Here is a 15,518-nt window from a genome sequence, read left to right on the forward strand (position 1 = left end):
ATTTAGTCTATACATTACTTGAAGTGTTAAGGGATATGGCATAAAACGACAAAACACAATAAAGCATTCACCTCAGTAGATGTTTTATAGTCACTTTCACAATTTCTGTGCATTAATGTACAGTGAAATGATGGACTATTATGTACCACTTAGACACAGAAAATTATTTGTGATCAATAATAATTCTAAGTTACTAGTTTAAGTCCATAATTTTTCCTAAGAGGCAAGTAATTCTGAAAATATGCAAATTCTTCCATCATTAAGAAGTTTAAAGGGAAAATTGTAGGGAGCTACAGATGTCCACTCATCCCCATCTTGTTCAACTCTTCTTTAACAAATGTACCTTGAGATTTCATGAAGGGATTTCCATAGCCCAGTGTCATTGTTGTAACATGTATGTGTTACAAGTTCCAGATGAGGTTTTTTTATGGTGGGCTTTTTTTCTTCTTTTGAATGATCAACAATACCTGGTTTTGCTTGTCCAGCCCTTACATAACAGAAAATAAGATGTGGAACTACTGCATGCAAACACACTCACAGCCACGGGAATTAACACAAAAAACTTGGAAGAAAAGGCAACAGAAAAGTAAGTTCTAGAAAGTATTATGGACAATGTCTCAAGTCACCTTAAAGCAACACACTTCCCTCTCCTTTGACTGAGCAGAATGATTGTAGAGACAAAGAGGTGATCTGAAACAACACACCTCAAAAAAAAAAACCAAACCAAAAACAACCACTCCCCCCAAAAAACAAAACCCACCCCAGCTTTTCACCCATTCCAAGAACACTGATGAAATGTTCCCTTGTTGAGTATAGCTTGGATCTGAAAGCCCTGTTTCCATTTTGCTTCATAAAGTGGCAGAAGAATTTTGCAAAACTCTCTAAAGAAACTCAACTCTGGCTTTAACTTATTGGCGAGACTTTTAGCAATAGATACCCCGTTGCTAGCATGCAAAACGTAACTATGCAGTCAAACCCAAAGTCTGTCTTTTGTAGTAGAGAGTTTTAGCAACAGATACTAAAGGGGATGTAATCATTATTTTCTTTTTGATACAGCAGGAGAAAAAAAAAAAAGACAACTTCATTTGTTTTTACCATTAGAATAAGGTGATAAGCACTCAGTGAAAAAAGTTTTGTTCTATGAAACAATTTTGGTTTGCCAGCTCTAAAACAGCCATCACTAAGACAGCAGTCAACTAGACAGGAATTTAGAATGCATCTCCAAAGTTCACAAATTAATCATTTTGTAGGATACTATAAAAATATACACACATCCATTAACACTACTACAAAATAGTCAAAATGGCCTCCAGGAAACCTGTACAAAGACTGGGAGACAGTGTAACTTTCAGCTGAATGCTGAAGTAGCTTCCAGAACGTTTTTTAAGAGACTCAAACAAAGAGCCAGGAAATAGAAAATAAATCAGATCACTTCATGATGGTGGCTGTATACTCTAAGGACTGGGAAAGTGTCCACCAGCAAAAATTGGACTAAAATAACCATCTGTACAACCAAGAAAAATGCTTTCTGCTGAAAGCCGTGAACATGCAAAAAGAAATATATTTTTCGAAGTTTATCTTGTAGAAGCTGTGATTTAACAAGGATATAACCCCAGTATTTTTCAACAGTATTTTGCTTTCTAGTGAGTTACTGGTGTCAAAGGGAAAGAATAGACTGAGCAGAACATGAACAGTACTTGCTTAAAAGTAAGCCTAATATGAAAACACTCCACAAGCAATATATAAAGAATTATGAATCTTTTCAAAGCCCCTACAAAAGGAGACAGTATTTTCCATTTAACAAGAACATTATAATTGAGGAAGCATAGCAACAAAATATTTGCAAAATATAAGTTTGCAACACATAAAAGATTTCCTGTACTATTTCATTATTATGCATATTAAACAATATTAAGATTGTGAACTAAAACACTCAGAACTAATGAAATCACAGAATTAAAATTGTGTCTATTTATATTGCTCCATTTTTAACTGGGAATCTGCTAACTTTATATGGACCTTTTTTCCCCCCCCTACACAATCCCTTCATCATTCAAGCAACGACACTCGCTTTTGTGCGCTGCTATTAAAGATTTTTTTTTCTTGATATTCAGTATGTGGTCACATGCTTTATTTGTTGCCTTTAAGGACAAACCATTCTTTAAGGACAGAAATTCTTTATTCCTAATGAAATACAGTGCCAATCACTGGAGTACCTCAGTGAAATTTCTATGTAAAAGTACCAAGTAAAAATCATCTTAGAAGAAGTACAGAACTGAGGTGCAAAACAGAATCCAAGAACGAGTAGCTATGTTGCTGAAAATGACACTACTGTCAAAAGAAATTCTTGTGAAATTATGACCTTATCAACCAAACCTCTCTTTCTAGTACTTATCCAGGTTTGGAAAGCCTACCTGAGAGAAAATTAAGAGGACACAGCAACATACCATTTCTTCCAACACTAACTCTGAGTTGCTGTTTCTAAAGCTAACCAAAACTGGTAACCTAACCCTTGTGACCATTACATTCTGGGAAACTTCCTCCAAGTTCTCTCTCACTGCCTCATCTGTAGCATCTGAATTAGTTTAAGAGATGATGATCAACTTTTTTCTGTAGTAACCCTCCTGTCTTATTCCCCTCTGCTCTGCTCCCTCCTGAGTTTTCCACTTCTTACCCACCACATGTACACTTCTTAGGATTCTTACTTACTTGCAGTTTAGTGCAAGTTTTCCCTATCCCTCCAACCTTCATACATACATGTGAGTAACTCACTTCACAGGAAATACTGCACACACACAGATGCCTAGACAGACTCTCCTAACTTAAGATGTTATGGCTAATACATTCTATGTGTCATGTGACAGTAGTATTAATTATAGCATATGCTGTCACACCCAGCCACATGTGCATTTGCATTTCCTATCAGGTATACGTGTTCTCTAGAAAGTGCCTTGTCCAGACACGTTCGCAAGCACTTCCTGTCAACTGCTGGCACACGAAGATACATTTTCACAAAAATTATATCCTAATCCTACAGAAGTCAACAATTTTTTTATAATTTAGCTCCCTGAACTGACTAGGCATGGAGCCAACAAATGCCAGCACATCAGCAAGGGAGGGGAAAAAAAAACAAAAAAACAAACAAAAAAAACAAACAAACAAACAAAAAAAAAACCAAAAAAACACAACACACCACCCACACAGCGAGATACTGGGAAGTGAAGGTATGAACACACCAGCTCCAGTTCAGGCTACAGTTTTGCAGGTAGTTGGATGTGGATATAACTTTCCACACTCAGAATGGGAGATTTCCTCTCCCCTGTCCTTGTTCCTGATCATCCCAGTATCAGAAGCAGGGGGACCTCCCTTCTCCAGTACAGAGCTGTAAGGTCAGCTCACTTGCAACCCACAGGAACTTTAATGAGCCACAGACACACAGTTTTGAGAATTGGTTTAAATCAGGACAACAGCCTCTGGTATTAACAGGAAGCCAACAGTTTGAGGTATTAGAATCAGTTGTTTGGGATGTCGTACAGGATGCTTTCAGAAATCTGAGCATAACTTGCAAACTCTGCCTGATACTAAGTTTCAAGGTAAAACCTATTCTACAACAACACGGGCTAACTAAACGAGTTCCTGCATCTGACAGAAATAAGCCTTTATGCTCATCTCCTCAGATGGAAATAGCGCATCATATGGACAATACCAGAAGAGTTTTCTCAGACTGTGTTATACCATTACCATTTCCTTATATGATCCATCTTCTCCTAATGACATCCAGTCACTAATCCTGCCTTTACTGATTTTGTGGGTAGCTGCTGAATTTCCATGAATTCTCACCCATCTCTCACTAAACCAGTTACACACACCCTTCAGCACCTTATCTGCTCTGCATTCACTTCCTCTGAAGTCCTTCTGATTTCCCATCTCCATAACCAACACATGCACGCAAAGGAACCCACACTCCCATCTCAACTCCTCCCTGACTCAATAGTAGTTTCTGCTTTTTAATCCAATCTTCCTGCCTTTCTTCACTTCCTATCAAGATCCTAATCTCCCTCCCTGTACCTCAAAGGATCTTTTTTTCCCTAGATTGAACTGATCTAGCAGAGGGCACAGATTGTACTCTTAGACAAAGCACATGAAGACAGCACAGCCCACAGACACCTAGACCTGTAATACTGGATACTTGCCTGGATTAATCCTAGAACACACTATCCAGTGCAGACAGAATTGTGGAATGAAGCTGTGTATTTCTTAAATTTCTTTAATCAATCTGCATTTATTATGTTTGTGGGTTTGGGGTTTTTTTTTCCCCCCAAAAAAGCTCTTAGTTGGTCTGCCTTACCAAAAAGGTCAAGTTCCTGCTCCAAAAGCAACAACTCTGCAGCCCTGCCAAAACTGGCTAACTAGCTTGGATTACACACACCACTAAAGCAACTACACTACTCTGGGACCTAGCAGCTCTGCACCACAGTGCACTGGCATCCCCTTCACTACAGGGCAGCTCAGAGGACAGTACTGTGCTGCACCGGCGGACATGTCCCGTGTCCAAAGGGGACATTACCAAAGCAAGAGTCACAACACAGTAATGCCCATAAGCAGTAATTAATGGATATGAGCTGTCCCACTGTAGCACTCTAAAAGCAACAAGACATTGCAGTTTTCACTGCTAAACAGCCAAACAGTGAAATCCCAAGGCGAAAATAAAATTTTCCCCTATTTACTCTGCTAAAGACTAAAGATATTTAATAGATTTAATATTTTAAAAATTAATATTTAAAATTATTTATCTCACTGCAGAAAGCAAAACTGACAAAAGCATACTTTAGTTATCTGAAGTTCTTAAATTTAAAACTATTATTACTAATGAAAAGAAACGCTCAACTGTTTTTAGTCTTCGTGGATTAACTACTGGTACAAAGACAGCATTTAAACTGTATAGATTTAAAAACTATAGACTATTATGGTGAAGATACAGATTAAATAAGGCAGTAATGACAAATCCATGAACCTGCAACATATCTGGCCCATCCAAAGTACATATGGGAACCATTAAATTCTGAAAAATCTAATCTTGCAGCTCCATACGTGGTTTAAATTACAAAAATAACCTCTGAAACATGAACAAACTGCAAGCAAAAAGAAATGAGACACACATAGTTATTCATTCTTCATCACTGCAGCATACATTCCAGTTCTATTTCTTTAACTCTTGGCATTAACTTTGCCAAACTGAAACAAAACCAGGAATACTACAGACCAATAAAAGACAACAATAAAAAAGTATTAGTCCTGAAGATGAAAACTTCTCTTCCTGAGGCTAGATACAGCGCAACACATTGAACACTTCATACTCACTGAAGGGCTAATGAAAACACAAAGGGCATTGCTTATATGGATATCTGCAGGGGAATAAATGTATTGGATAATTCTACATTAATATTGTGGCTTGGAGAATAAAAAAATTAAATTGTCCTTATTTAAAAAATTTAAGTTTGCTCTCCAGAATTTTGCAGAACTTATCTCTGTCCTCCTCCCTTATCTTCAACTCAGTGGTAATCAATACATAGCTCTCATTCAGTATCTGAGCCCCAGGCTTGTAACAACTGCCTACAGTTGTATCTACGGTATAGAAGCCATATTTCTAATTACTTCATGTATTTAATCAAAAGTACAATAATCTTATTGTGAAAGGCACCTAAAACAATTTTTAAATGCTCATATAGAAGAAAAATCTTTTAAAAAAAAGTCAGTATGCATTGATACAATCATTATTGCATGAAGACTATTTCCAATTACAACTTAACCGTGTATGTTAAAGCCATTCTTACAACACTAAAAGAAACAAGAGAACACTGTTGAAACTTGACTGGGTATCCCAGTGGGTATGTATTAACAACATAACATGATGTCTTCTGAACTTGAATAGTTATTTAGGTAGAAGAAAATATTGCAATTTTGAAGAAAGTGTGGTTCAAATTGTGACCTCAGAATTTTCTTGCAGTACTCAAATATACACAAACACATACACAATCATACAAGAATACTGTATGTATTCAATATCCCATGATAACAACCCCACAATAACTAATCAATGTGAGAATAGGGCATACAGCAAAGCATTAACCTGATTTCCAGTGTGGAATGCTATCTTCTCAAGGTAAAAGACATACACAAAATCTGATAGGTGTATACTGAATAGGTCTACTAGAACACAAGCCTAACAGAAAATACAAGCTGTCAAGAGTACCTTCAAGGTAATAATGGAAATGTACTTTGAAAGAAGAGGCAAATTTCCACAGAAGACATATACTATGCCTATACTTCCTGTTTGTCAACATTTTGATAAAGGACACTTTTTTCCATACACATAATAGAGAAAGGCCCAACTAAGTAAAACAAAGACAATGAAAAGTTTAGCAAAGCATCAGATCATGCCTCAAAAAAATAAAATAATAATAAAAACCCTAAATGTAAGTCACTACATAGTATCTATTTGCTTTCTTTTTAAAACTTGGTGAGTCCTTTTTCTGCAAGAATAAAAAAAATACTCATGTAATGACACATAATTCATGTAATTACAATTTAATCACATATTGTGATACATATTGCAATATGAGTGACCTTTTGCTTTGAAATTTTAAGAATTCAGGAATTTGTGTTACGAAGAGAAAGGCTGTGCGATATCTGGAAGGCCAAATACATATGCCTCCCAGCTGCTTAATGGATGTAGTTTGACATGGTTAGGAGCTGGACAAAAACTGTGACATTTTAAGATGTTGATCTCAACAGCAACCCAGTTAAGCACATCATTGAACAGTTCTGAACACAAATCCAGGCTGATGCTCTGGCTTGTAAATGCAAATACTGATACTCATATGTTTCTATCAGGATATGTGGGTAAGCAAAGTTGGTTACAGACCAGTAAGGCTCTCGATTCAGAAACACAATTCTTTACTAAATATATATGCTTTTCCTCTGTTTATTTAGATTCCTATTCCTACAGAATGTGTAGTTACCCTATTTGTAACAGGCAACTAAAATTCTCAACACTTTACAAGGATTACAACTTCAGGGGCTTGTCTTCAGTGGGATCACACATTCTCTTCCAAAGAACGAACTAAAGGCTAATATCCAACAAGTTATGACATCATCATTTGAGCTTGCATCAAGAAACACAACAGCAATTGATATCTTATCTCAGACTTCTATTACAAGAGTATAGTACTTTCCTTACTTAAATGTGAAACACGGCAACAGCTTCAGTATCTACTGAAATACAGAGCACGTCAGACAAAGCACAGAGTTACATTCACCCAGTTATGTTATCTTCACACCAAAAGCATCTCATCTGGCTGGTTAAACTACAAAGGTCAAAGCCAACTATGGCCTTCATGTAGATACACCCTTCATTTGCATCCTAATCAGTTTTTATTATATGAGGCTATGAAAAAGTCCCTTCCTTAGCTATAACTAGACTTGAATTCACCTTGGAATTGGACCTAATGGCTCAGTAAAGCACCAGTTAATTCTACCTGGATTCTAAAGGAATCCCAATTTACAGTACTGCCAGAAATCCTAAACATTACTTATTCTCCCACAGACATCTCTCTATACTTTAATACTCTTCTTCCAGTGTTTGCTTTCCTTCCTCAATCACGAAATAAACTTACTTTGTCTCTTAGCAATTGAAATCAAGTTAGGATATTTTTTTCTGAATTGTAACTAAAGATTTTACATAATACTGACCTAAATTGCTAGGACAATAACATGTTTTGTGGCAAACAAAGGCCAAGGCATTTCGTAAATTAAGTGACCCTGCCCAACTTACCTATATCATTGTTAACCACTATCTACAATGGTGTGCAAGAATAGAAGAACCTGGCGAGAATCCTCAGATGCTATTCATTTATCCTAGGTTCCACTCCTTATTTCCTCACTTTTTAGAGACTTTTGTCCTCAAGAATATTTGAGGGGGAAAATAATTGTAAATGCTAAATGCACAGCAGCTGATTTACTGAAAGTCTAAGAGTTTGATCAGTGATAAGGATAGAATCAGGGTTTCTAAAATTAATATAATCATTTCATTTGCGTCATTCCTGGCTCACTCAAAAAGCAAAAAGTTATATAAAACTATATAGGTCCTTGTATTTAAAATCGGTTTGTGCAAAATAAGAGTCAACATAAAAGGAAATTAACTGAATTGAAATGCAGCTGATCTACACAGCAGTGATCTATTTTCAGCTACTTATCTCTGCAGTGATCCACTAATCCAAAAAGATATAATAGAACTAGTACTTATCTTAATAGAAGAATCCCACAAGAATCAAGATTCAAGATAACTCAGGGCAGTTTGACTCTAATCAGACAACCTTCCACTATCCACCAAGTACTGCAATTCTAAGTATCAGCTTGGGAAAAAAAAAAAAAGTAATTCTTGGCAAAAGATTAGATAATGATTAACCCAGCCGCTAATAATCAACATGTTAGTGAAATGGCACTTGGCAACACACCCTACAAATCACCAAAACTTTCTAACCAGGTTAACAGGGATTCAATAAAAAAGCCCTCTCCTAAATATGGAAAGTCATGCCTCGAGAGCCAACAAACTTGAAAGATCCTGAATCACGACAGTTATTGTGTCCACTCTCTTAGAAAAAGCAGGAGCATTGGTTTAATAATCTTTGCCTCGTATTTCAGTAAAATTTCAAAGTGTGTGTTCATATTAATTGCATCAACACAGTTATGATACTTAGTACAAAGAACAATGAAAAACATTTGTGTATTATAACAATTGTTTCTTGCTATTAAAAATTTTAAAAGGGAAAACCAAATGTTTCAGAAGTTATCACGAACTTCAAAGGCCAGTTAAAACTGAAAACAATTAATTAGTGTATGTAGATATGGTCTAGATACACTCTAGATAATGAAGGAGTATAAAAATCAAGATGAAAGATGAACCATTCTTCCAATTTCTTATGTCACTGCAGTTATGAACAAAGGTCCATTCACAGCAAGGCTGCTGTGTTTGAGATCTGCTTGTCTTTCATAGCAATGAGAGCTATGGCTCCAAGTTTTCTGAACCAAAAGACGCCCACAGTCAACTTCAGCACATCAACCATACTAACATCTACTTTTATCAAAATTTTAATGGCTAATACTGTATCCTTAACTTAATCAGCTGCAAAGCATTTGAGGCTAACAAAGACTAAAATGATTTGCTGATCAAACAGCCATCACCACCTACTTTTTGCTTCTTCTACTCCAGAAACTTCACATGTGAATATTGCTGGTCACTTCTCACAGGTAAATTACAAATATTCTCTGAACCCTTGCAGATTGCCAAGTGAGAACTACTACTTTAGCCTTAATCATCTCCCTGTTTTTGGCTTTCCCTCGCTGACCAGGTGCACACCTCACTACAACCTCCTGAAGGAAGCCTGCCCTTGGTGGTTCAGTGCTGTCGAAGTTCACAAAAGCAGGGAGTCAAGAGTGTTACTCTCACAACATAACTATATACATTCTCTGCTTGTTAAACTCGTACTGGTAGATCTTTCAAACCTACGATTTCCAGTTAAGTAGATAAATATCTTAAGGTAGACCCCAGTTTCTTCTCATTGTTTTTCTTGCATACTTGGTTGCGCTTGAGTCTTCCTATAGTAGCACAGGCACTTTAAGGCTCTCTAAAGAAGGGACAGGGTTCCACTTTTAGGACCATCCACCAATGAAATACAGTGCTGCTGGTGTCCTTGTCCATGTCAGGGAGGTTGGACTAGATGACCTTTAAAGCTCCCTTCCAACTCAAATCACTCTGTGAATCTATAAACTTCGCTCCTAGAGTGACCAGTTAATGTCTCGCAAAGATGTGCATGCTCATGTCTAAGTAAATAGCGACATATTTCTTACTTTGGAATAAGTTGCACATCCTGTTTGAAACTTGTTATTCAAATGGATGAGCTAGGATGGCCTCCACATAAAAAGAGCATGCCTATTGCTACATGGAAGTAAACTGACCTTTTTTCCAAAGAAGAAACAAAATAAATCCCTTCGGCTGGTTTTACTGCAAACTGCAATAAACAAGTTGCTGTTTGCTACCATAAAACTTCAGGCCCACCTAGCCTACTGCTCATGCTTGCTATTAGTGCTCGGTTGTTAGAACTACCTCAACGCACGGTACTCCGAAGCCGAGTTTCTTCTGCGATAAAAAAAATAAATTTAGGGAAGTTAAAAAAAAAAATAAATCGTGTAATTACTTTTAATAAAGGAAGACCTAAGCTTTCTGACCAGCCTCAACCCTTTGATGGAGAGTAGCCCAAGAAAGAAGGCGCAAGGCGGGGGGGGGGGGGATTGCTGCTCGGCGGGGCGGGCGGCAGCGCGGGGGGCTGCGCGGGGTGGAACCGCCCCGCCGGTGAGTAACGGGACGCTTTCCCCCCCTCCTAAAATCACCATCCCAGGAAACTAAGGGAACACATTAAAAGTACAGCCAATAAAAAATCTGCTCCTGGGGCTTTCCCCAGCAGCGGAGGGGGTCAACCTCCTCCCCCCGCGCCTGACCCCATTTCACCTCAGGCCGGCACAGCCTCCCCCCCAGCCCGTCCACGTCGCACCAAGGCCGCCCACCCCCACCCGGGGACGGTACTCACAGGGTGACCGTCCGGTTAGGCAGCGCCTCGGGAGGCAGGACCCGAGCGAGTTCCAGGTTGCTGCAAACTACCTTCACCTCCACCGGGCCGCCGGCCACCGCTTTGCCGGCGCTTTTAGGGCGACCGTCGTACTTACAGCCCGGGGGCAGCGCGGCTCCGCCACCCCCCAGCGCCGTCAGGAACAGGAGCGCGGGCAGGAGTCCCGCCGGGCGACGGCGGCGGCGGCGCTGTGGGCGGCAGAGAGCGCGGCGGCCCGGGGGCAGCATGGCGGGGCTGTGCAGGGCCCCGCTCCGCTCCTCCCGCAGGCGGCGGGGACTGATGGGGTCGGCCGGGCCGGGCGGGAGAGGAGCGCGCGGGGCAGTGGGGGGTGGGGGGGCGCCGCGGTTCGCCCTGGCCTAGCTCCGCGGGGGCGGCGCCAGGCGCGGCCGCAGCACTGGCGCCATGTGGTGCCGCGGGGGCGACGGGCTGCGGGCGGGCGGGCGGAAGCCGTGGCCGCCACGGCCGCCCTCGTCTTTGTGTCGGGGCCGGGCGGGCTCCACGCAGCGGCGGCAGCAGCAGCAGCAGCGCCGCCTTCCGCCGGTGCCGGAGCCCCGCGGCAGCCACCGAGCGAGCGAGCGCGCGCGCCCGCCGGGCCTCGGCCCCACTGCGCAAGCGCCGCGGTGGCGGCACTGCCACGCGCCTGCGCGCCGCCGGGTGGGGGAGGCGGCGGGGCGGTGCAGCCCCCGGCGCAGGGGGCAGCGCTTCTGAGGGGAAACAGCGCCATCCCGGTGGGCAGCGGCATCCCGGTGGGCGGCCCCTCCCGAGGGGCAGTGCCGGGCGCCTTCTGCCGCAGCGCCCTTGCGACGGTCGTCGGTAGCGCTGAGGCTGCCTTCGGCTCCGCCGCTCCGCGCAGCACCGGCCCTGCCAGCTGTCGGGGCCTTCCTACCCCGGCTTCCTCCAGCGGGAGCTCTTTGCCTCGGCCGTGGCCTGTTCGCCGATGCCCGGTGTCTTTGGGCCCCCCAACATTCTGTAGAGCCGAGGGTCCCTTTGATGCTTCGTGGGCCCTGTCCCCCTCGCAGGAATAGGGTGGAGCGGTTTGGTTTTCCTCTCCTCTGCTTCCATGCCTTGCCTCTTGCCCCCGGCTCCAAATCCCTGGTCTTGCAGGAGGGACTGTTGCCATTCACGCTTCATGGAGGAAGGATAATCCCCTGCCTAAGTGCTGAATGGCTTTCAGTACTCTAATGCCAAGTGTCTTCTGCTTCTAAGACATTTGTCCTCAAATCAGCCCTGTAAAATGAGGTAACCATGTTATTCCCCCTTGACAGCCAAAGAGTCAAATGATGGAAAAAGTTATTTCAATATCATCAATCTCAAATGCAAAAAAAACCCTCACCTACCTACAATGTGTCTTTTCACCGCACACTTGGGACTGCTTTTCTGGGTGTAGTTAGTTCATGTTCTCACATTTCCCTGCAGCCAGGACAGCCAGACACGAATGCCTTTGTGCCAATGACAGCTGAAATTCTCAATACGTTCTTTGCCTCCAGTAGGTGTGAGGATAATAAAATAACTGCTAACTAACTCGCAATCAAATTACAAGAACTGACAGCATCTACTTTAAAAATTTTAAGGGAGACATTGCAGAACCGATAGGAAGTTCTGGTCCCTAACCAAGAACTCACAATGCCCCATCCTTACAGAAGAGCACTGGCAAATAACACCCTGCAAAATACCTGTTATTGCACAGAAATGCAATTTAAGGCACTGGCAATAACAGCTGCCAAAATGAGTCTTACAAAATCTTTAAGGTATCCTTGAGTAATGTTAAACACTCAGGTTGTGACCCAGATTTAAATGTAACCTAATGAAAGATACAGGCAAACTAGGAATTGTGGATTAGGCAAGTGGAACAAGATTACAGCAATAACATCACAATTACCTGGGCCTGTTGTAGATACCCTTTACCCACCATCATGTTTTCTCTCCTTGATTGTATGGCCTCTTACAAATGAAGATGGAACCTGTCCCATGTACTGAAATTGTTGACCAGAATGCAAAGAGGACGCAGGTCCTTGAACTTTAATTTAGGTTTGCATGCCACTGAGTCATTCAGCAGGACCAACCTGATCTGGGTGAGATGTGAAGCCACTATTACTCTTGAACTAAATTAGGTCAGGACACAAAATACAAAGTTGACAATGCCTTTGTGCTCTTACGCTGCTGTTGTACCAACTGTAAGAGAAGAGGGATTTAATTAGCGCAAAACTCGCCCATGTAAAGTTAATTCTTCTAGTTTGGGCTTTGTTTTAAACAAATTCAAGCAGAGTGAATTTGTATTGGGTTGGTGCTTTGTGTGATGGAGCCCCATCATTTTTGATCTGGCACCAGGATCTTTAAAGCTGGATCGACTATATCAAACCATGGTCCAAGATACTCAGAAGTATTGCTGGGTTAAAGAGTTCTTCCCTTTTGCTACTTTCTTCCCATAACCTTCAGCAGTATCGATAACATGATCCAATTCTCTGCACAGCTACATAAAAAGTTAGTGCTGGGCTAAGGATCAACATGGAGATAAGGCATACAGCTGCCTTTTCTGGCAGTGGAGCAAATTTATGCCAGTTTAAACCACTAATTCTACCAGAATTTTGGCTTGGCATCGCCACAGTTTCAGCATAGCCAATCAAGATTGCACTTCAGTGCTACTGAAGGGAACATTCCCATGTTCTTCTGAAGCTACTTGCTCCTCTCCCTTGTCTTGCATTTGTGGCAATGCATATGTTTTGACCCCATTAGTCTCTAGTTGTATCAGTGAGATGATCCACATGGTCACATAATCTAAAGATGATGATGGAAGTGGTGTTGCTTCTGGTGACTGTGATCATAGAGCATCTGAACTCTCAGTTTTCCCATAATCCTGGAGAGACAAATTTCTTGCTACCACTTTTCGTCTTAATGTCATGTCCAATTCCTTTCCTTCTAATTTATAGATTCAAGTGTGTTACTTGCCCTTAATGGTTCTGAACTATCTACTCTGGTCTTTCCACTCTACTGAGACCACCCCTACTAAGGTCTCTAACTAAGGATCCCAGTTGCAAAGATCCTAAAATTTTAAATTATGCCTCTGTTTAAACTGCTACTATTGAAACCTTGAAGTGTTGTTCTCTGTTGATTTATATCCTCTTAGTTTGTCTGCTTCTGCAGTGAATCTAATTCCAGGGCATATTGCTGCTCACCTGTCTTCAAAAAGCTTGAAGGCTTCAAGCAAAAGGCTCTTCTTGAAGGCTTGTACTTTTACCCTCATCTTTTCTCTTTCATGCAAATCACCGCAACTTTCATTCAGTGCCAAAGGTTTGAAAATGTAGTTTCTTACATTGACTCAGGAAAGCTCTTAATCCAAAACATATGTCCCATAAGAGTCACTTAACAAATTTCATGTGTGGTTTTTTTGAACAGCAATATACCTTTATCAAGTTTATTAGAACATTACCTTTATTGTAGCTGTAGTGGTCTAAGGAGGGAAGGACAAAGTTACATTGTACATCTGCTTCAGAAAACAGAAAGTCTTGTTCCTCCTAGCTTTCCAACAACGCCCCTACCTTTAGGTTATATGCCCTCACTCTTGCTTCACCTGTGGTAGTCATCTGATTGTTCAATAAACCAATTCAACTCAACAACTAAGCTAACTTTTTCTGAGTTTAGTTTTCTGCCGGGTTATTGAGTTGAATCAACTCAGGGAAGGGTTAAAAGAGTGCCAGAGCTGGAGGAAAGTGAGTACAAGTGCAAACAAGTACACTTTGTCCTTTTCTCGTTTCCCTTCCCTTCATAAAATTTGTCACTAGTACATTCAATTTTGAAAATTAATTTTTCCTCTCTTCTTTCTAGTCTACTAATTACTGACTTCCTGTATCCAAGATATTAAGAAGGGTGTGGGAAAGAGGGAAGGGCAAAGAAATTCTTATCAGTGTTTATGTGTAAACAAAGGTAGCTTTGGCAGCACTTCAAATCCTTCATTTGTCCTCGGGTCAGAGAGATAAATAGGAGCTTTTACGTGATTTTTGTCTGTCTTCCTTTCTGATTCTTTTCTTTGCTTACTCCTGTCCTTTGCTTTTATCAGTTCAGGTTTCACATCCTTGCACATTTTTCTGGGCTATCATCACCTTCACTGAAATGACTGCTCCCTAATTCTCCTCTCAGGAGACTCCCATGCTGCCACTACCTTCATATTTTCTCTTGTTTTTTCTCACTGCCGCAGAGTCTTCTACCTACCGCATTTCATCTCTTCCCTTTAATGGACTGGGGCATCATCAGTTATGTTTTCTTTGCTACAGGAGTTGTCAAGGAAGAGGAAGCAGTTGGTTGCCCTCAGCTATGTCTGCAATACTGTGGTTATTCACTATTCCATGTACAGGCAGGTGATGATAACTGCTGGCACATGCTGGGTTGCTGTTGGTAACCACTAAATCCAAGCAGGCACAGATTCACCTTTCTACAACTACTTCTTACTCAGGTGCAGGTTGTGGTATTATATCCCTGTCTCTGTCAGACTGTTCACTGAGTTACCCTAAGTTCTGCTGTTGTTTGTGACAAACACAGGTATTTCCAGATGCTTGGCTGATGTTTGTCATGTTGGACATCCTCCATTTATTCTCAGACACAGAGATGTTCTCTGCAAGCCTCTCTCCCAAGTCTACTGCAGTCAAGGGTCAGAGATCTTCAATGTCAGTAGTATAACTGGGGAAAATAGAGTTTTCACACTCAGTTGGGAGTCTGAGGAGAAACACTGTTTCCCTTTACCTGACTGTTCCTTTAAGTAGACATATTTCAAGAATGCTTTGGCAGAATAGCAAACATTAGTTGGGTTAGTGTTACGAAGGCTTCCAAATAAGCAACCCA

The 15,518-nt window shown here is 41.3% G+C and overlaps 2 protein-coding genes across 2 annotated transcripts in view; one reads left to right on the plus strand and one right to left on the minus strand.

Moving 5' to 3' along the window:
- The window catches only part of ADGRA3 (adhesion G protein-coupled receptor A3), a 60,525-nt gene extending 49,566 nt beyond the window's left edge, over nt 1-10,959 (minus strand). The window contains exon 1 of the mRNA XM_074822258.1: nt 10,647-10,959. Coding sequence (XP_074678359.1) covers nt 10,647-10,912 — 266 coding nt within the window. The 5' untranslated portion in view covers nt 10,913-10,959. The remainder of the gene's footprint in view (nt 1-10,646) is intronic.
- Nucleotides 10,960-11,087: 128 nt separating this feature from the next.
- The window catches only part of LOC141922128 (cytosolic beta-glucosidase-like), a 44,916-nt gene continuing 40,485 nt past the window's right edge, over nt 11,088-15,518 (plus strand). The window contains 1 exon segment of the mRNA XM_074821262.1: nt 11,088-11,225. Coding sequence (XP_074677363.1) covers nt 11,088-11,225 — 138 coding nt within the window.

The sequence above is a fragment of the Strix aluco genome, chromosome 4 (genome assembly GCF_031877795.1).
Source record: "Strix aluco isolate bStrAlu1 chromosome 4, bStrAlu1.hap1, whole genome shotgun sequence".
NCBI classification, from domain to species: Eukaryota; Metazoa; Chordata; class Aves; order Strigiformes; family Strigidae; genus Strix; species Strix aluco.